General features: G+C 43.1%; 1 protein-coding gene across 1 annotated transcript in view; it reads left to right on the top strand.

Annotated features, from left to right (window-relative positions):
• CAMK2G (calcium/calmodulin dependent protein kinase II gamma) overlaps positions 1–21751 on the top strand; it is a 131492-nt gene that overhangs the window by 64273 nt on the left and 45468 nt on the right. Inside the window, exons 3-6 of the mRNA XM_031061782.1 lie at positions 1491–1550; positions 16662–16716; positions 17291–17356; positions 20189–20261. Coding sequence (XP_030917642.1) covers positions 1491–1550; positions 16662–16716; positions 17291–17356; positions 20189–20261 — 254 coding nt within the window. The remainder of the gene's footprint in view (positions 1–1490; positions 1551–16661; positions 16717–17290; positions 17357–20188; positions 20262–21751) is intronic.

The raw sequence follows: 21751 nt of genomic DNA, 5'->3' as shown, positions 1-21751 counted from the left end.
TTGGGACATTTTCTATAGTTCAGCAGTGGAAAAGAAGACAGGAATTGTGCAATGCTCTGAGCTTCTATTCCCAGCCTGGGAGAGAAAAGTGTTCTGTGCTGAGATTTGGCTCAGTCTCAGTCTTCTGCTCATGGGGAAGACAGCAATTGCCCAAAGCCTCCTTTACGAAGAGAAGGGAAGATGATACAAAGACCAAGTAGCTGAACAGGCATTTTTCAGGCAGAGTAGTGCAGTGCAGCTTTGTTGAAGTGGGTCTCCAGTGGGGTGCCTATAAATCAAAGGGTGCTGCATTCCTACCAGTGATCTGCTGAGTAGTCCAACCAGACAAGGATCCTGCTTACTCCTGTGAAGGTCTGTGTGTCACAGGGATAGAGAGTCACACCTATGCTAAAGATCTGCTAGAGGGGAATTGTCAAGAGTGGGCAGGTTCTGCTACTTCCCTTTGCTATGTTCTTTACGTGGCTGGAATGGGAAGTCCAAGGACTGGACATTCTTACTTGTCTTGTTCTGGGCATCTGCATCCACACATGTCTAGATTTTTGCAGCTGCCAGGGCTGCCTAAAAGATTTTGTCTCCCTCAGTTCCTTTCAGTCAATCTGTGCTTGTCCAGTGTGAGCATTTCAAAGGAGAATATGGGGTTGTTGTAGTGTAAATTCAGGAGTCAACCACTGCTGTAGTGAAAAGTCTCAGTGGCTAAAAAGCCCCCTGCTTCTTGGCTGAGAAAGACAGAGTTGTTCTAAGTCCTTCTCCTTTCCTTGAACTCACACATGGGAAGACAAACCATTTTTTACTCTCCTTGATATTTTTCTTTAATCCACATGAATGTCGTGCTTGAACTGATGTTGCCTTTGGGCTGGAATCAGCATACTTAGCATTTGAGCAGAACTTGCCTGGAGATTCCTAAGTGCGTGATCAGCATTTCACCAGCGAGCCTGTCCATGGGTACTGAAGTATGGTTACCTTTACAGTTCACTGAAGCTGGCAGAGTTCTCTACTTCATGTGATGGCTGTGCACTAGCAGGAGCTGTATTTCTCCCTCCTACTCTGCCCTTCTTTCGCAGTGTTTCTTTGGAACGGAAGCAGTTCCTTTTCCCATTCCATGTGTGTTATTTCTTCTGAGACTTTTCCTCCAACTCTCCAGCCTTGGAGAAAGGATACCTCCCAGAAGGGGTCTCACTGGAACTGGCTTTGCATATTTGAGAAGCTGGTGGAAGAGCAGTGCCTTTCATTCTGCAGCTACTCACTTTGAATCAAAGGGTGCAATACCAGTTTAGTGCTGGCTCTGTAGTGTGAGCAGCAGTCCTTGTGCAGCCTCAGCTGCATAGCCCTCTCCTGAAATGCCTGTGAAGTTTTGGGAGACAGACATATTCCAGCAGTTCTCAGCCTTTGGGATGTCTGCTGGGTCTCTGTGTTCCTCTCTCTGTTGAATATGAGCAAGAGCTTAATTCAGAGTTGTGGTACCTAACACCTTGTTTCTTATTCTCTTTCAGATCACCAGAAACTGGAACGTGAAGCTCGAATTTGCCGGCTTCTAAAGCATCCAAATATTGGTAAATTTATTTGGGCTCAGAGGGGTAGGGGTGAGACAAGAGTAGCAACATGTCTCAGCTAGCATGCTGTAAGAGAACAGTTGTATTCTGAATGTTCACAACAGCTTGTCAAAGTTGAAATCATATCAATAGTTTATCTCTCTGACAAATTCTGCATCCAACCCTGCCCCATGCCTTAGCATCCTGCCCCAGATGCTCACCAGAGAGTGCAGTGTTCCTGCCTGCTCCCCCTGCAGAGCTGTCCCTGCTTTTTGGGTGAGGCATGACTCTTGTCTGCTCATCTGGCATTCTGCAATAGAAGTGAGGTGTTGTGTTTGTTTTCTCCACATCCATGCTCTGTTTGTTCTCCTTGGCCCTTACTGACATGTCAGTTTAAATGCTGTATTCAGAGATAAGCGTGGGCTAATACTTCAGCTGCTCTCATTGTAGTGGCCACTTACTCTGAAAACAAGGGACCAAGACTGAATTGCCTATATTGAAGAGGGGAAAACAAAAGAGTACTGGAGCAGAGGGAATAGTTTGTCTAAAAATAAGGAGGGAGGCAAAATAAGGCACAACATAAAAAAACCTAACTTATTTACTGAAATGTAGAGAGAGGGCATGGATTTTTATCTAGTTCTAAAGCACCATGGAAGCTTGGACCATTAATAATCCTCTTTTTAGCTTTTTTAAATAAATAAAGCCTCTAGGATCCTAGCTACAATCTGATTTGAGCTAATTTATTTAAGAAAACATTAAGAAATACCAAACTGCCACTTTTAACCAAGCCACAGTTAAATATCAATTCCTGGGAAGACTATGATGTATTACTTTGTATTACTTTTGCATAAATCAGTCAGTGGAGATAATACTTTAAGGGCATCTCTCTGGTCTTCTGACTTTCAGCTTTGTAATCATTTGCTCCTGCTCTGAAGGGCTGGGAGAGGAAAGCTGCCTTAGAGCATACCCCATGGATTGGGATCTGTACTCTTTTCCATGTGTGATCAACAAGCACTTTCCACAAGCTCAGGACCTGACTTAATGCAAAGTTCCTTAGCAGCAGCTTTTAATCAGAAAGAGCTTTCTTGCATCTGAGTGTAGCTGTGATATAGGTATGGCTTGAGAGGACCAGGGGCCCCCTTCTGCAGTAATTTGCACTGATGAATATATTAGCCAGTAAGTTTATTGCTTGGCAGTACTCAGATTGAGTAAAACTCTGGTTATTGCACTTCATTTGTCCTGTAAGACTTGCTATACTTAGTTTAGTAGGTGATGTCACTTTATATTTTGACCTTAACTTCACTTCCATAATCTCTCCTTTTTATAATTTCTTACATCTTTTCTTTCCAAACCTCTCACAGAGTAAATCTTATACACAACAGGAAAACCACTCTTGTAAGTAAACAGTATGGAGAGAGAAATATGTCACATTCCTGGTTCAATTCTGCAGTTGTAATGAGTGGCAGTGCTTGTCTTCTGTTCTGTTGTGGTTTGGAAAAGACAGTTTGGGGGAATGTCAGTGCTCCCTTGCATTTTGTACAGAGAATTTCCCATCTTCCTAGAAAGAAGAGATTTTCTTTTAAGAAAAGGAACTAGTCATTGTAAACTCAATGAGTACTTACAAATAAAAATAGGGGAATCAATTTTTATGCCTACAACACAGAATCAAAGTGCATTGAATAAGACCTCAAGAAGTCATATGGTTCATTCAGCAATCCTGTGAAAATCTTTTATACCTGGCTGGTTCCAGGCATGTTTGTACTTAAAAACCTTTAATCCTTTCACAGCCCCTGGTGGCAGTCTTTCAAATGTTTCATTTTCCTGTCAGCTAAACATTAAAAACATAATTTGCCTTTCTCTTAGCTTGTTGTTTCTAGTTCTATGTGGAGTATCTGGGGAAAGTAGTTTTTCTTTCTTGTAACAATCTTTTACATATTTGAAGACTGTTATCATGTCTCTTTTTAGTCTTTTTCTTCAGACTAAACAAACCCAGTTCTTTCAATCTTTTCTCATATGTCATGTTTTCTAGACCTCCAGTCCATTTTTTTCCCTTTTCCCCCTCCTCCTCCTCTGGACTCTCTCCAGTTCCTTCATATCTTTCTAGAAATGTGATGCCCAAAATTGGACATGACTGAGGTCATGTCAGTGTTGTCCAGAGGGAAAGAATTGCTTCACCTGTCCCACCAAAGATGTTTGTTTTGTACATCAACCTTTGAAGCTTTTCGTTCAAATATATTGTTGATGCACATTTGTTTTTTGACACATTATTGGTCCAGACTAGTTTCTGCACAACTTCTGGCAAGCAAATAATTTTTTTTTCTTGTATAAATGAGAATCCCTATTGAACCGACTGTATATTACCTTTATTAAAAAAGACAGAAAAAAGAAGAAATATGGTCTGGGGGTTCGACTCTCCACATTTGTCAAAACCATTTTAATTTATCTTCTGATAGTGTAAAAGGGTTTCAGGTCCCACGGGAATGTGGTCTTTGTTGAGTACTGTTGGACTCCAGTCAAAATCTTGAAGATATCACTTGATTCATTGTTCCAGTTTGACAATGATAAAATTTGAGTATTTTTCTCAATGAGTTGTATACACTGATGTCAGCTAGTTCTGAATACACATTTTTTCATAATTACTTGTAGAAAGAGCATGTAAGATGCCTTGCTGAAGTCCAGATACTGCATGCATTGCTGCTTCCATGTTCCTTGGACTTGTTATTTTGTCATAGAAGGGAAACACATTGTTCTGATATAGTGGGATTTTTTTTTCTCAAAATGTGTATCAGCAATTAGTAATCACCAAGTTACTGGCATTCCATGTTGTAAACTCTTCTGAGTAAGTACTTGGTGGGTTGCCTTGGTGTGAGCTATGTGAGTAACACTGCACAAACCAAAAAGAATTCTGCAGCTTTTGCACTAGCTTTCAATTTCAACTTTTGTTACTGTTTTTGTTGCAAACTGTGTTGCAGCGAGTTGACAGGGACCTGAGCCTGTAGCAAGCCTGAGCAGAAGACTGAAAGTTAGAGCTCTGTGAGGCAGGCTGCTTTTCCCTCTTGCCTGTACACAGGATATAAAGCAAACCTGTTGTTGAATTTGTGGTCTTATGCATTTACTGCAGGACAGTTGATTCTAAACTGTAATGCACTGACCATAACACTACTACTGTGATAAAATAAAGATTTCTCTAGATACAAAGTAGAAGTGATATTTCCATTTGCTGTTGGGTTTGGTTTTTTTTAATGACTGCTTTCCGAGTTATCCTAACATGCCTTCCTCAAATATCAGCTCTAATTACAGGCTTTGGCTCTGTAGCTGGGTGTTTGGCTTGGCTTTAGATGCACATTATGGCCAAGGTAATCACAGTGGAGTAATCCTTCTAAAAGCTCGGTGTTGCAATAAGGGTTTTTTTGTCCGGACAAAAGGAGGTTGACTTGAGGCAATTTTCTTCTGATTTCCAACTTATGGTATACATGATATGGAATGTGTCATTATAGCTGGTCAAACTTCACTAGAGTAAGGACTTCTTTCCCTAAATTTCAGTTTGTTCTTTCTCCTTCTGACAACTCCTAGAGACCTTTGCATTCTGGCCCAGAGAGACATATGCCAGCCATGGTCATCAAATACAGCAGAATTGGACAGAGATCAGTCAGTGATCTGTTCTTTTCAAAAAAGGCACCCATTACTGAGGATATGGATGTGTAGAAGAGGCAGAAGACAACATCATTAAAACTCCACTGTCCATAAAGAGATAAAGTGCCTGTGGAAGTTGGCAAGAGTTATGGCTCTGTGGGAAATTCCACTTCTAGAAGAACTTAGTGTTCGTAATTCACTTAGGTGTAGATCTGTGACATTAGACATGGATGTATTTGTGAACGTGTAGAAGAGAATGATACAGCTGCTTCCTCCTTAATCCCTGTTTTGCTGGAAAGAGGCAGATTTCTATAAGAACAATCATAGCCCTGACCCTTCATTTGCAGATGCTTTGCTGGTTGTGCCACTGAAAATTGTGCAATTGCTAAGATCAAAGCTAAACTTACAATGTCTTGCATATCAACTCCTGTTTAAAGGAAGAGCTATTTTGGTCTTCTGCTTAGCTGAAAACTTTAGTCAGTCTGAAAATCTGAATTTGATTTTTAAGTCCTGTAGTTCATCTGCTACAGACACTGTCTTTGTGAAACATTCATTTTTCCCTCATGCTTCCTGCTACCGATCAAAGGTTTAAAGCAGTAACAGAGCTGGGAACCCTAGAATCTTCCTGCAGGTTTGTTCAGTGCAGATATGAAGTTCAGAAACATGTTAAACATAACCTTTCCTGTCTTATTTCCCAAAGCAATAATGATGCAAAATTCAATCAAAATCATCATTCATAGTTTTGAAAAGTATTTTGTAGCATTCTCCTACAAAGGTAGGGTTGTGACTTGTTCAGTGTACAGAGCAGAAATCTGCTCTGTGTGTGGGTTTTGTCCACTGTGTTGTTAGGTGCTGCCCTTCTAAATTTTCTTCGTTATGGAGTCAAAATATGGGCCTCTTTTCTGGATTTGTCACCACTTGATCTGTATTTTTTCTTAGGTGTTTTTAATCTAACTGCACAAAAGAAGTTCTTGAATATCTTTTGTTCGTAGTTGGAACTGAGCACTTCTGGTTGGTCACTGTGCCCCAGCTCATGGCAGCCCATTGCTGTGAAGAACTGCATGCACTTAGGTCTAGAATAATAAAACCATGTGTTTTAAGAGAGGTTGGTAGTAGCCCAAGAGCCAGAGCCAAAATATTTTTCTGATTTCTGCCTTTGTATCCTCTGCTGAATGCTTCAGAGTTAATTTCTTTGAGGGAATTTATAGCAGTGGTGAAATGCTGTCCTCAGCATCTGTCAGAATTATTGCTTTTTCAGGTTTTTCCTACTTCAGACTTCTCCAAAATATGCTTGCACCTGAATTCTTCTTATTTTAACTTCTATTCTTTGGCTTTTCTCAGCACAAACCCACAATTTTGGCTATGTCCTTATTTAAAATGGGGAGAAAATGGTGTAGAAATCTCCTGTGAATTAGAAGAATTTCTTTTGACCCAGTTGAATTTCATTTCCTTTGTCAAGTGGTCTGTCCTCCTCCTACCTCTGAATTGTGGGAATGATTTTGATGGATGTGTATAAGAAAAGGGCTCCAGTTTGTGTGCCCTTAAATGATGGTTACAGCTCAGGTGTGAAGTGTGGTAAAGACAGCAAGAAGGATGCTGTGCTTCTGTATGCAGCCCAGCTGGATTATCCCACAAATAGCAAACCTTTGAGGGAAACAGGGTGTGTGGATCACGTCTGCAGAATTAATACCGGACTTGTTGTCTTGGTGGTATCAGCCACAACTTCAGGTTCACTCATTCCTCATTTTAACATACTAGTCTTGATTACAAAGCCTTCAGTATTTCCCCACTGCTGCCATTTGGAATGTTTTCCTATCACCTTTTCCTTAACAAGAGATTTGAATTGCTTCCTTAGTGAACAAGAAAAAAACTGTAGGCTGTGTTTTGGTGTAAACAGCAGATTTTCTTGTTTTCATTTGGCTGTAGGCATCCAGACTGCCTTTGCATTTGGGACAGAAAGGATGTAATGTACAAAGAATAGTTAAAATGCAGGGGATTCTCCAGTGTTTTGGCCTTGATTGCTGCCCTATGGATACTCAGTGGTATCCAAGTGGGATGCTCCCATGCATGGCTGTCTGTTTAAATCTGCTGCCCTGCAATTTCTATTGCTGAGGGACTGTTTCTGGTGCAGAGGGGATGGGGAAGGTGGAGTAGGTGGAAAAGAGACCTTGTAGTAAGAGTTATGCTTTGAGACTTTCTCAGTTACTGAGCAGCTTTTCCTTGGAAGTGTCAAGGACTTCCAAGGACTGTCTGAGAGGGGGGCTGCAGTGGTACTCTGAGAGGACAGCAAGTTGCTGAGCTTCCTAAGACATCAAACAATAATATTCTTGGACTTAAACCTTTAACCTGCTCTCCTCCTACCCTGCCAAAAGGAAAAAAACCCCAAAATACCAACAAACCAACAAACATTCTAAAATCCCTCAAACAGACTATCAGCTGAAGTGAGTTCCTGCTACAAAGTTTGAGCCTTTGAGCTGCAAGTTACCATTTATTTCTAGTCTCTGTACTGTTAGAGATTTAGGTGAGTGTTCATGCATGTTTGCCTGATGGAATGCTCTCCAAAACCCCAGGCAGTCCACCTTTTCATTTCTCATTCTGATTTTCATAGTTAATTATTTCACAATTATTTATAACTGCATATTTTCTTCTTTTACTGCTACCTCTTCCTATAGCTTTTCCTCTGGTTTTAAGAAAACCATTTCTCCATAATCTATCTCAGTTTGGGAATGGAGTAATAATTGCATTTTTTTCCTTGCCAGGGGATAGATTTATTCTATATGTCTCTCTGGTCTGTGCTAGAGACATATTTGGATTTCATTATTCATCTGTTTAGCTGTGAGATTTATCTGTATGCAAGCAATCCCTTAAAAAAATAAATAGTGGGATGAGGGCCAGATTCTGTGCACTCAAAGGTACTGCAAAAATCAGAGGAGGATTCCCCTACTTTCTGCCTTCCCCCCAGCATTGAGGAATGGAGAGAGCCTCCTTTGGGTCCCTCTGCCCAAGGCCTGATGGCAGCAGGGGGTGGCTGCACTGGTCAAATCCTGCAGGCAACAGGCGGCCTTTGGAGCAGAGCCTGTGGCCGTGCCAGGGGCTCCTGCCTGTGCTGGGCAGTGCCAAGCACGAGCTGAGAACATCAGGTTCACTCAGCAAGGTTTGGGGATGGCAGGCACAATACCTGCCTACAGGGATTCAGCCGTGATGGCAGAAATGCCAAGATGCAGGGCATTGTGTGAGAGAGCTAAAATTTGTCATGGCCACTATCTGTCTTTTATTAATTTTAATAAAGTGGGTGTTCTCTGCTTATTTTCTTTGAGACACCAGTGAAGTTGGCTTGTTATTATTTTGGGTGTTTTTAGAAAAAGCTCTCATATAATACTAGTGGTTATCAGAAGTACTTTGCTTATCTGCTATGTGGCTAATAGGAAATTATTAATAACAATTCTGGATGGTCATGATTGCACTGTTATCAGGAGAGCAGGAAATATTCCTGTGGAATATTCTTTTGGCTCATCTAATGTTTAACTAGGGCATTCTAGATGTTATGTATTGTGTGCTGAACTTCAGCTTTTCAATGCAGACATTATAAAATCAAAGGAAGAATAGCATTTAGTTGGCACTGAAATGTTTTTTAAAAAATACTTTGTGGGCTTTTTTTCCCCTTTTTTATTTTTGCTTTTTACTTCTGCAGAAAGACAGGTTTCTTAACAGGAAAGGTACTGTTCTCCCTGCAGCTTATTTCTAGGCTGTGAATTTCTGTGCATAAGGGAATTTGCCAACTGGGCACTACCTTAGTCTCATTTTTTAGGGCTGGAGAGTTAAAAAGGTTACAGTAAGAACAATGGTGAGGGGGACAGGAAATCCACCTCTGTGCTTGTGGGCCTTTTCATGCTTCCTTAGCACTGTTCCTTGCCTTTCTTTGCAGAGCCTGCAGCAGCTTGGTTCTGCCTGAACCTGAGCAGAGTGTTAACAAATCCTCCTTCTCTTCCATTTTCCAAAGCTTTGGAACTGCAGTTGGTGTAAAATGCTGTGTGCTTGGGGAGTTTTCAGCAAGCTGGTGTATGTCCAGCATACCCTGACCTCGCTGTGTCAGGTTTGGGAGAGCAGGGAAGGAGAGCACGTTTCTGAGGGGCTGGGGAACAGCAGCCCGCTGTGTCCTGTTAGCTAACTGTCCTGCTGCTACTGGTCACTGCTCTGACAAAGCTGGGCATTAGCTGCTGGGACAGATGATTTCTAGAGGATTATTTGCATTACACAATTTAATGCTTTTTAATAGCGAATTTTTAATTAAAAGGAGAGTCCTTTTGGAAGCAGCCTGAGCAGCTGCAACTGAATTTTGTGTGTTTAATGTAATTAGAGAAACAGCTGGGGTGGGAGCTGAGCACCCAGCTCACAGGCAGTCACAGGTTGGTGGTGGCTCCTCGTGGGACAGACATCCTGAGTGATGTGAAGCGTGCAGGAAGTGTCCTGGCACACAGCCAGGCTTGGAGATGGTGGGACAGTTCCCGTCTTGGCTGCCCAGGCTGCTGAGCAGCTGGAGAAGCAGAGAGTGTGGGTGGTAGCCATCTGCCTCAGTTCACTTGTCACTTGTGCTGCCATGGACAATAGTGCTCAGTTTGCAGGCTGTCGGGCTATGTGTGTTTGTAATAGTTTCAGTACCTCCTGGCACATTGCAGAGTATCCATGGAAGAGGACATCAGGTAGACTTTACCCTCCAGTTTTATTCTGCTGCTTCTGGTATGCAGAGTGTCTTGAAATAAACCCTTCAGCATCTCTAACCTCCTCCATTTCTCCATGATACAGGCAAATGTCTGATGTCTGGTTGAAAGTTGCTGAAAAGTGAAGCTGTGGTTTTTCTTAATGAGTGGCTGATGTTTAAATAACATGGCTCAGTCCAGAAGATCCCAGAGCACTCTTGAGTTTGCACTACTAAGGCCGCATGGAAGAGTTCCTGTGTTGCAATTACCATGACCCAGGAAACAGCCATAAACCTCTGCATTGTCTTTTATTGGCTCTGCAACACCAGCAACTTAATTTGAGAGCCCTAAATACTGCGTTATGCACTCGATGTGTGTGGGTGCAGAGGTAGTTGGCTGATGCTGTCCTTTATGTGCCCATAGTATCAAAATGCTTTACACTTTGAAGCACGAGTGAACCTAGATTTAGCAGACAAGATTACCTATAGCTTGAACACTTTGCCTAAGGACAGGCAAAGACCACTGATATGTAGGAGCTAGCAGATTTCATCCTATGTTACCTTCTCCTAAGCAGAGATGAGTGATTGCTGCATGAAGATACTGGGAATTGTCCCGTGAAATTCTGCTTCTATACTTGCGTTTTGTTGCAACTTTGGAAACTTCTTTGCTTTGAGATGTTTACTTGCAGCAGGTTGCCAGGAATCACCCTGTGTTAATAAGAGCCTGCCTGCCCCAGCCATGGGCTAAGCCCCTGTACAGCCCTGCTTTGCTGTTTCCTGTGGATATGGGATACAGGGAATCTTCATCCTGGGGCTTACGTGGCAGGCACAAATCCTCCTGGCCCGTTGTGCTTGACGTAAGAGTAAAAAGATAATAATATTCAGCAACACTGGACAGAGTGAAAAGGAGATGTACGTCAAAGCTAGGCTAGGCATATTCTGTGTTTGTGACCTCAATACCAATTAGCATTATAGATATGACCTTTTAAAGATGAGATGCCTGTTGCTTTTCAATGTCTTATTGTCTTGTTGTTCGGGTGGATTTTTACAAAATGTGATAGCTATTTTCTGATTTCTTCCTTATTCACTTCAACTTTTGCATTCACAGAGCCTTGCTTTGCGTGACTCAGCAGCAATTTGCATTTGTTGTTAGGCTGGTGCAGTTTGTTATGAAGGAGATTTTCCTCTTATGTTCAGTTGGTTTGTATCACACTCAGGCATCAGAGAGCTGAGGCTGTCTGTACTAAGTCACTTTATTCAGGTATGGAATGCAAACCATATGGCATGACTGTTACTGCATTGCTGTTTTTTACAAAAATGCCTAATTTTCTCTCATTAATATAATAGCTGATCAGTATTATTCTAAAATAAAAAGGTAAGTGCACAAGGATTTTGGAACACTTTGAAGTAGCAGTTGAAGTTCTGTTCTTGAGGCAAGATTTCCAGTGAGACTCTGAAGACAGCAGGCAGGGAAAAGTAATATTCACAGAAGATGTTCTTAGAAAGTGCCTGAACTCCAGTCCACAGCTGCTGTTAGGTTCAATAACCACAGCACGTCCCCTTGAGCCACTCAGTGTGGTGTCAGGCTCTGTGCAAATACTCTGAATTGCATTAGGGCCTTGGACCTTGCACACACACCCACACAAGACAGAAAAAAACTTGTCCTAACTTGCAGGGTATGCTGAAGATCTGAGTTTTTGGGGAAAGGGAGCCATTTGGTATCTTTGTTTTTCTGTTGTTAGTTACTTTTCCAAAAGGCCAGTGTTGTGGGAGATGCTCCATGTACAGATAAACTCAGTTTACATAGGATGAGGGAAGAAAAGCGTGCTTAGAGCAGTTAGCTAGGTTGCATCTTGTGTGTCTCTCACAGCTCTTTAACAGTGCAGTTACATGTGTGCATTTAAAATTGGAGGGACAGCTTTGAGTAGCAGACCCTTGGTGGAGTACCACTGCAGTACCAGATTCAGGAGATACTTTAAAAAACCCATTAGGCTTTCTTTGTGGCTTGTTGAAAACATTGTTTCATCAAGATGCTGTATTGAAAGCACTGCTTATTCCTCCCAGAATCTGTGTGCTTCTTGGCAATATCATCCAAGTGGTGATGCACACTTTCTCCTGACTGAGCAGCTGGTTTTGTTGGAAAGCTTTCTACCTACCAATCTGTAATTGATGCTGCTCCTTTGGACAGCATTTGTTCTGGCAGTGCTTACTAGTGCTCTACGGTTTTTTAGGTATTATTTCAAAAGTTATCTGTAAGACTTGTCAGTCTTACAAAATTAGATGTGCTTGTGCATTCTACAGAACCTCTTTGGTTTTTTGTGTGGAAGGGACCTTTTTTTTCCTCCTGAATAAAACTTTGGGTGAAGTCTTTCACCATATCCTGTAATTGATTTAGTGCCTTGTTGTCTGACTTGCTTCTTTTTTCTTTCCTACTCCCCTCTCTGTCTGTTCTTGTGAACCTAACCATTGTAGTACATCCATCAGAGATCTTTGAATGGGAAGAGTCATCAGGTGACTGCAGCTGTGAGTGGTATTGGCAGGGTCTAGTTTCCTACATCTAAAAGAATCCCTGTGTTAAAAGGGTTTGGCTAGGAAGGAAATAGGGTTTGAATTGCTGCTTCTTGGTAACAGAATCAGCTAATAGAAATAATCCACCTCATCTTCTGGTGAATAGAGTGAGATGAGCTTCCTTGGCAAATACTGATCTCTTTTTACTTTGGTTATATTTTGAAAGACACTGTTACTGTTGTGCAACTTCCCTCTTGCTGCAGCTTGAGACTCCTTTTGTGATGTGTGCATTTGTCTAGCCTACCCTGCTAGACACATTCATCACTGGTCCCCTGATGACAGAAAAAAACCAGTACTGTAATATTTTTGAAGAAAAGTTTAACTGGATGAATATTTTTGTTTTTATTTCTCGGTTTTTCTTATTATGGATAATCACGTTTCAGGAGTACTTTGCCCTCCAATGTCTCCATATAATTATATTTTTCACTCTCTTGTAACCTCTGTCAACAGGTTATACAGATATGAGCAGCTTTTGTGAGCTCTGCTCAACCACTGTGTTAAAGCTGAAGTTATGGTGCTAAAGGAGCTGTTAGACAGTGTGTCAGGACCAGCAGCCTGTGAAAGAAATGGGATCCTCTTCTCATGGGAAGATGTTTGAAACAGAGGACAGCCCAGTACTTGAGTCTTGCTCTTGGAACTGGCATTTGGGCCATTGGAACTGGGCCATTTGGGAACCTGTGTTTTGCCTTGAGGTGGAGGACATTTGCCCGGGTTATCTTTAAGCAGAGAGGGCTCTATACTGTCTGGATGGTGAAGGTATCAGATGTTTTCTGATGTTTATGTTTCTTCGTGGTGAAGACTCACACATTGTGGATCATATTTGTGAACCACCAAAGTGGAGAGGAGGCACAGAAACTTTTAAAATGTTTTTTATCATTCAGTTATTTCCGAATATATGCCATTTCATGGACTAGCTGAATAGTTAAAAGGCAGGTCATGTTTTTAAGCTAAGTATCCCTTAGTTAAGGATGTTAGCGCTGTAGTAGAAAGCAGGGTATTTTAACTTTGCATGTCAGCAGAGTGAGCCATGGCCTCAGAGCTGTCCATTGCAGACTCCTTGCTGGTCAGGAAAGCTCTTGTGGCTCTGCAGGAGGGTATGTAAGCAAAACTTTAGGATGAAAAGGACACTAGGTTTTATTTCTGTTCTGCTACTGTGTATTGCTTTTATTTCTTTGCATCAGTGTGAAGTTAGGGCTGGAATTGAGAGTCATAAGAATTTTGGTATTTTCAGACTTTTATTTTGATCCTTTCTGACTCCCCTTATTGCTGTCCTGCTCCACACTTAAAGCCTACTATTCTGAGCTGTCACTCATTATTCCTGTGCAAGGTGGTGGTGCCCAGTGTAATTTTTCCTACAGCTTTTCTGGATTTTGCTATTCTACCATTACTCCCTGAGCTTCATTACCTCAGCAGCTGAATTCTCAGGCAGATTTTATTCCAGTATCATTGTGGGCTGTTGTGAGGAGGCAGCTCCCTTGTTAAGTTAATGACCTGTGTCCTCCTTCAAGGCCTTCTTCTGCTTGCAGCCCTGGAGTGGTGCACAACGTCAGTATTTATGAACTCTCTCTGTTGTCTTGTCATGGTTCCTCACCTAAGGACACAAGTAGTGTTTTACTGTCTTTGAAGGCTCTTTTTGCTGCCTCTGCCAGTCTCTGCCAGCTGAATTGCTACTTCCTTCCCTTTTCATAATGTAGCTGACAAAATTGCTTTCCTTGGGACAAAGGAATAGCACGAATCAGCCCATTTGTGTTTTATTTTCTGATGTAATTTGCTGTCCAAATCTTGTGATCAAAGTTTATCAGTCACTGTTCTCCACTTCTACCTGCCAACATGTTTACATGTCTTTTTCAAGGCTGCTGTTATCAGCATGCTGGTGGCTGTACTCCTCCATTGTGATATCACTCATGCCACTCTCCTCTGTGCTTGGTGGTTCTTGCAGTGCTTTGGTGACCATTCAGGTGCCAGAGGAAGGAGAATGCTTCTTCATGCCCACTGTGCATCACCAAACACGACCTTGTTAGTACATTCAGCTTTCCTTGAAGTTTCTCCATCTGTTCATAACGTCTCTCAGCAGACTTTTGCCTGTGTTCTGGGTTTCAGCTCTTGTTGATGTGCTTTTGTCCTGATTTCACCTCAAGCAGTCTGCACTGGAGTGCAAACTGCCCTGCACTGGAAATCCAAGTGTCTTTTTCAGCTGCTTTCCATTCTGTTTCCAGTCTTGAATGGAAATCTTCTGTCCTAGGAAATACCTTTCTTCTCAGTTGTGTTTTTGTAATTCCACCTCTGCTGCTTTCTGCCAAGTGCTTGGGAGGCAAGTTTTCTTGTAAACACAAATTTGTGTTACAATAAAGTTATTACAAACCCAACTAAAACTGCTTGCTTGTAAGAATCTTTTGTTTGCAGCAAGTGATTTACAGGACGTAGTTGGTCAGGGTGATGTGTCTGTTCTCACACATTAGGAACAGCATGTTGCACCTGAATGCTGCACTGGCTTGTTCACAGCATTTTGCTGGATGGAGTGCTCCTCCCAAACCCCTGCAGTTAGGTATGCAGTAGAAATGCTAAGGAGAGGAAACTGGCCAAGGGACTAGGTCAGAGATAAAGGGAGAAAAAATATGGGAATCAGCAGGCAAAAAGAATGAGGAAAGAATTAAATCCTCTGAGAAAGGGTACTGGCAGTGGTCTCTGCACATCAGTGCTACTCTCTCTTCTGGGTTTGAGTGTGTTTGCATGCACATGGAAGGGTGCCTGAGCAAAGGAGAGTTGCAAGGAGGAGTAAAGAAGAGCACTGACAATGTGTGCAAAAGCCGTTCCATGTGTGCCCAGTGCTAGTTTGAAATCTTCCCAAGACAGTGACAATGGTTGCTGATGTCGTGCAGTGATAAGAGGTGCAAACTGACTTCTTGATACTGACAGAGAGAAAATCATGATGCTGGGAAAATCAAGGAAGGTCACCTGCCCTGTATGTGGAAGAGAATGGAAGATAGGGAAGAGAAGCAAAGGTGCCATTGAAGTGACAGAGCAGGATAATGAGATTTTTCTTGTAACGATGAGAACGGTCAACACTGCTTTGGTCAATACTCAATTACAAGGTGTTAAAGTGACTGAGACCCAGTCTTGTCCCAGCTAGTTGCTTTACTTGGGTGAATCAATAGACAAAGATTATAGATGGTCATATGAAGAAGATGTCTTGTTCTAGTCAGGATGTGAAGGCTTAGGAATCGAGTGAAAGAGAATTGCTGACTTGTGACTGGGTGGCAGGGAAAAGAGTGATGTTCTGCAGCAGAGGAAAAAAGCAAAAAGTATGGTTTCTGTAGCCATATGAAGTTTCTCCTCTTGGGTTACAATAGTGCCTAGGTATCCAAGAATGGTCAAAGAAATGGAGATTTTGAATCAGGCAAGTGGAAATCGCACTGTGCTGAATGCATAGATACAATAGTTATTGCCTGTGTGTAACATGGGGAAAGGAGAACAGAACCTCAGAGATCAGAACCTCAATGATCCCAAAATATTAGGGGATAGTGGCCCACCATGAGCCTGGGACATGGAACAGTAAAAGGTGAAAGTTAATTTAGGTAATAGGGGCAGAATTAAGGAGGGATAGCTGAAGGTGGACGAAATTTTGAGAAGCGGAATGTGATCAAATATGTCTTTGGAAACAAGCAGGTCAGAAAAATGGGACAAGAAACAGGTTCTGAATTTTGGGTAAGGATTTGCAGTGTAAATCAGAATGAAGTGAGGAAAAAGAAATAACAGAAAAGAATATAGTTAAGCTTTATAGATAAATGGCAGAAAGGAGACCAATGGTACTGACATGCTAGTAGAGTCAGAGTCAATTTATGGGTTGAGGGTTTGTTTTGGGACTCAGGAAAAAGGTTTGTTTTAGGAAATAATGGATTGGGAGAGATGCCAAAATATGAGCATGTAGGAAAAAGTTGGCAGATGTGAAAGGAGGGTACTGAAACATTAGAGAGGAAGAATGAACAGGAGGTTAAAACTACTCAGAGCTTGTTTTGATGCTGGAGAGGGGTGAATGTATGTACAGGACACCCATCTGTTCCTTTGAGATAACAGAAGAAAATAGGTCACTAAGGGAGCACACAGAGTAAAGGGCATGGGGAATTAATAGACTGAGTGGGTTGAGGGGGGACTTGGCTGTGTGCATGAGTTTGATTTGTGAAGTGTCATATTTGCTACATGCTCTGTAAATCTCCAGTTCTTGATTGTTTTTGCAGTGCGACTCCATGACAGTATTTCAGAAGAAGGTTTCCATTACCTCGTCTTTGATCTGTAAGTATCTGTCTCTGATACTTCACCAGTGATGCAGTCACATTGGTGGTTGACTAAGAGTGGAATAAATAGCACCTGCATTAGTATCATTCTCCCTTTCTCTTTTGAGACCTGTAAATAACTCTGGCCTATTTGACAGAAATCCATTGACTGTGTGGTGGGGACAGACCAGGAAAGCTCCTGGCTCCTGGCACCAGGTGTAAGTGTGGGATGGCAAAGAATGCCTATCCTGTGTATGGAGACTAATTTTTGTCTCTGAGGCAGCCCAACAGGAGTCAGAGGAGGGCTGTCCTTCCCAAGCTCAGCATACATTATGCTCAGCAAGAAGGTGTGTGGGCAATTCGTGCACAGTGTGTCAACAGTGTCCTGTGCACTGCTGGTGCAAAGGCAGTCCAAGGGCTCAGTCATGTGCATGTAGCAGTGCTGGTGCCATGGTGGTGGAGCTGTACCCTGGTTCCCCTGGAAGGCAGTAACCCATGCAGGCTCTGGCAAATGGCCCAGGTGGGTGGCCAAATACATCCTTTAACTGCACAAGCATGGGCTCTGTAACATCCTTTGTTCTTTTGCACTTCAGGGTTACTGGTGGAGAGCTCTTTGAAGATATTGTTGCTAGAGAATACTACAGTGAAGCAGATGCCAGGTAAGACTGTTTCCAGACCCCTGCATGTGTTTTCCATGTACAAGTACAAGTGGAATGAGTTTCCTGACTGCTGATCTGTGTGTGGCTTTGTTCTAACACTCTTGCCCCTTGTCTGGATAAAACAAATCCTCTTTCTGCTATTAGCATGAACTTAATTGTCACCAGACAGCCTGACTCAGTACAGCTCTAGCCCTTGCCCACTTGGAGATCTTGCTATTTCTGCCACTTGCAGATGCTGTGCTCTTTGCTGGGAGAGCCACTGCTAGCAGCTGTGTCCTACCTGGCCTTTTTGGTGACAGTATGCCCTTACTGAGCAAATATAAAGGAAAGCTGTGAGGGTGCTGCCTGCTTGGCCTTTTTCTTCTTCTAGCAGGGTTTCCAGTGATGTGCCACTGCTGTTGGGCAGATCCATTCAATTTGCCTGCACCTAGGTAATGGTTTACAGGACAGGGGGCTTTGAAGGCTGTGTTTCTGTGGAAGCCCTGTGGAAGCCCTCTCTGACTGTCAGCTGGTTAGTGCAGTGACAGAAGGCACAACATGAGAGAGCAACCTTCATATTTTAATGTTAAAAAGATTTAGAGTTATGCCCTTCCGTTCCTGAATGTGTCCCCTCTCTCCCACATGTGAGTTTCCTGAAGTGGCACGTGCATGTCCCTCTTTATACAGGGTGGGTGTTATGTGCAGCAGTAGCTGAGAGTTTTGTCTGACCCATCTGCTGGACATGCAGCATCTGGAATCAAAGCTGGGATTAGGCCACTCCTGCTCTGCTTTTGCATGGCCTCAGAGTGGCCCAGTGGTGACATTTCACCCTGCAGACTGAACAGCCAGTCATGTTCTTATACCATACTAACCCTTACTGAAGCAGGGTTCAGGGGAGCCGTGAGAAGAGAGGAGTAAGAAGGAAGTAGTGGGTACTGTGGCAGGTTGAGCTTGGTAGGCAGTACTTTAAGGACAAAGATACTGAGTGCAGGGAGGGAAAGAGAGTGTGACCTGAGGTGTTGGTGTAGGTACTGCTAATGGAGTCTGCAGGCACTTATTTGCTTTCCCCGTGGTTCACTTACAGTGTGTGTCTTCTGGTCATTGCAGGCTTTCAAATGAGGCACTGCCCTGCGTGCTCTGCCAGGAGCCATCTGGTGATTGGGAAGGCCAGTGAACTCATCAGCTCTGCTGGAGCTCCTGGCAGAGAGGTCTGAGAGCCCCATAGATGTTTTCAGTGGGGTGTACAGATCCTGTAGGCACAGCATCTCAGATGGATACACAGTCAATCATGCCACTCTGCCTTGAAGTTGGGAAGTTTTGAGGTTATCAATCACAATCCTTCCCCTGTTCCTCTTGCCAGTGCCTGCTCCCTGAAGTGCTCAGAAGCTGTCAGTGACTGACACTGCTCAGGAAAATTATGGCAGGGTTAGGGGAAAAGGAGGACTGTCTGTTGCTCTGTGAGCCCTCCTTAGGGTGCTGAGCCCTCTGACTGTCAGCTGGTCAGGTCTCCAAGTGCCCACAAGATGACAGAGTGAAACTCCTCCCTTTCTCTCCCTGAGCTGTGCTGAATTCCAGAGCAGTCTGAGAGAGCGAGGGAGCGAGGTCTGTGCCAATCTGCCGTGTTTGGCTCGCCTGGGACACCTCACACTTTTGCCATTTTTGGCCAGAAAATCTCTCTCGCTCAGGCTCAGCTCTGTTCTAATTATACATTTTTGTTTTGGGAGCAGGGAGATTTTCATGGATTCTGACCCTGAAGATCGTACTGCCAGCTCCAGAGGGCGGGGGATAGCAAATACACAGTGCTGTACCTCCTCTACTCTTCCTCTCCTTACCCTCTTCCCATCTTTTCCTGGAGCCTTTTTTCCTTTCCTCAAGTATTTCACTCATTTCAGATTTGTTCCTCTGAGATTTGTAGAAGTCAGTGAAGGGTCTGAGAGATCCTACAGTGAGGACATAGATCTCTCTGAGTTGTCCACATCTGTGTGCTTACTGCCCAGCCATAGTTGTCAAAATCCCTATTCTGTTCCACATGCACCCTTGGGAGCCAAGTAAATGTTTAATGGAAGAGATGGTTCCAACCTGGAATCTCACCCATGGGTGGATTGTGCTGTTGTTATGCGACAGGTGTAAATAACATCTTGTTTTTATCCCTGTGGTTTACAGCAGTGGGAATGGCAGAGACAGGGTTTTCTGTGAGCTGGGGGAGTGCAGCACGCTGCACTTAACGGAATGAGTCTGCTTTTCAGATTACTAACCCCTTAAGTGGGATCTGTACTTAAAAGGCACCCAGCAAGCGGGTGTGTGTGCACATTGTGTATATAAAGTGCTTGAGATGCTGCTCTGAAAGCTTTGCAAACTGGCAGGCACCCAGGCGTCGTCATCCTGAATTTTCTGGGGGAGGCTGCTGCTCTCCCAAAGTTTATTCTTTGCTCAGAACTAGCCCAGTGGAATGTTTCCTGGAGTGATTTGGTCTTGCTTGCACAATTTTGGCTGCTGTTTGAAGATACTCAGATACCTTGGTTGTTCTGTGTGGGGTGGGCACTGTTGGCTGAAGGAACAAGTGAGAGGCTTAGTATGATGGGAAGGGAAGGAAGGAGATGATGGGAGGTAGGAGAGAGGCTTTGTGGTCCTGCTACAGAAAGGATGTTTGGCATCCTGTTACTGGGGGGGCTGGGGTCGTTCAGCTGTGGTGGTGCTGAGCTGTGGCATCCACTGCTCATGAGGAAGACATTCAGCATGAGATCTTGAATGCCCTGTAGTACAAATATAAAAGTTGGGGAGGTAGTTCTGGGATGAGATGAGATGTTAAATGTGTGTGCATAACTTTGTGTGTGTCTCCCTTTTATCTTGCAGCCACTGTATTCATCAGATACTGGAGAGTGTGAATCACATTCACCAGCATGATATTGTGCACAGGGACTTGAAGGTAATGTTTCCTCTGTGCTGTAGTCTGAGGAGAGCAGCCAGGGGATCATTGGAAGAGGCAAGACAGGAATATTGTGTTGCCAGCTGGCAGGGATTTTTGTGTGGGCTTTTTTTGGGTTTGGTTTTGTTGTTTTTTGTGGTTTTTTTCTTTACTTGAACTGGGTTCAGGGGTTCCTGAAGCACAAATTTGCTTCTTCAGAGTTTTCTAGAGGGCTAGAGGGTGTGATGAACTCCCAAGGAAATTTTCAGTCTTTGTGAACCTTGCCAGTTCTCAGCTTCTCTGAGGCAGCTCCAGGATGTGGTAGTTGTGAATCTTGGAGAGAAGTATGCTTCCAGAGAAACTTGGGTACGATTCATTATAATGAAGGACACTTTCTAGTTTGTGATTGAAGAGATCTCTAGAGACCTGGAGCAATCTTTGTTCAATCTGCCAGGATGAATTTGTCTGCACAGAGCATGTATATTTTTATTCTGCAGTGTTGCCAGATACATGCCACTGCGCTAGGGCAGAGATGTTCAACAAGAATTTTTTGTGTTATTTCTTTCTTCTCTCATCAGTAGAAACATTTTTAATCTAAAACCAAAACTGCTGGCCAGTGAAAGACTGGATGAATCAATCATTTGGCACATTATAACACATTTATAGCCCCTAAGCCTCCACAGTAGTCTCCTAAACTCCCCAAACTGGGCAGCTGTGCTGGGAGCTGGGCAGGCTCCAGAATGAAGAGATTTGTGCAGGAAAGTCTGCGTGCCCTGGAGCCTTCTCTGTCTAAAGTGGCAATGGTGATGGTCACCAACAGTCCAGTTAAGTTAATGCAGGATGACACCTGCTGCTAGTGTTGGTTTGGGCTTGTTAAACAATGTGCGAGGGGGAAGGTAGAAAAATATTTTGCAGAGAGCAAGGTAAAAGCACACTGCAACTTCGGTAGCGGTTCCTCTGGTGTTTTGATCTCGTGGAGAACCCTTTGTGTTTCTGACAAACTCCCATGCAACACTTTTGACCTTATGCTTCACTACACTGTGAAAATGCAAATGGTCTACTGTGGACTGTGGCTGCTCCTGATTAGACCCAATGCCAGCTCCTGAGAAAGCAGCATCCAAGAGGCACTAGTGCCCAAAATTAGGGAGTCTATGAAAATCAATAGTGTTTTCCAGTACAGAAGAAGCTTTCGTTGTTCAAATATAATCTGGTTTCCTTCTAACAGTTTTGTTTGTAGGAAAGCTAGGAACTTGTTCAGAATTTATCAGCTTCTAGACACTCCCTGTTGTAATTAATATGTTTCTTCTGTTGCTTGCTCTGATTGTCTGAAACTATCCAGGCCTGAGGAGTAACCATTCCTTTTAGCAATGAAAGTTCCTATGCTTTTTATTTACTATTTAGCTCCTCTCCAAAAGCTTGGCCTTCAGGGTCAGTATGTAATAACTGCAGAGCCTGCTTCAAGTAAGGTTTTGTCTTTTGCACCTCACTCTCATAAGCCTGTCTTTTGGTTG

This window comes from Geospiza fortis, unplaced genomic scaffold, assembly GCF_000277835.1.
Source record: "Geospiza fortis unplaced genomic scaffold, GeoFor_1.0 scaffold130, whole genome shotgun sequence".
Classification (NCBI taxonomy): Eukaryota; Metazoa; Chordata; class Aves; order Passeriformes; family Thraupidae; genus Geospiza; species Geospiza fortis.
This window is presented reverse-complemented; position numbering and strand designations above follow the sequence as displayed.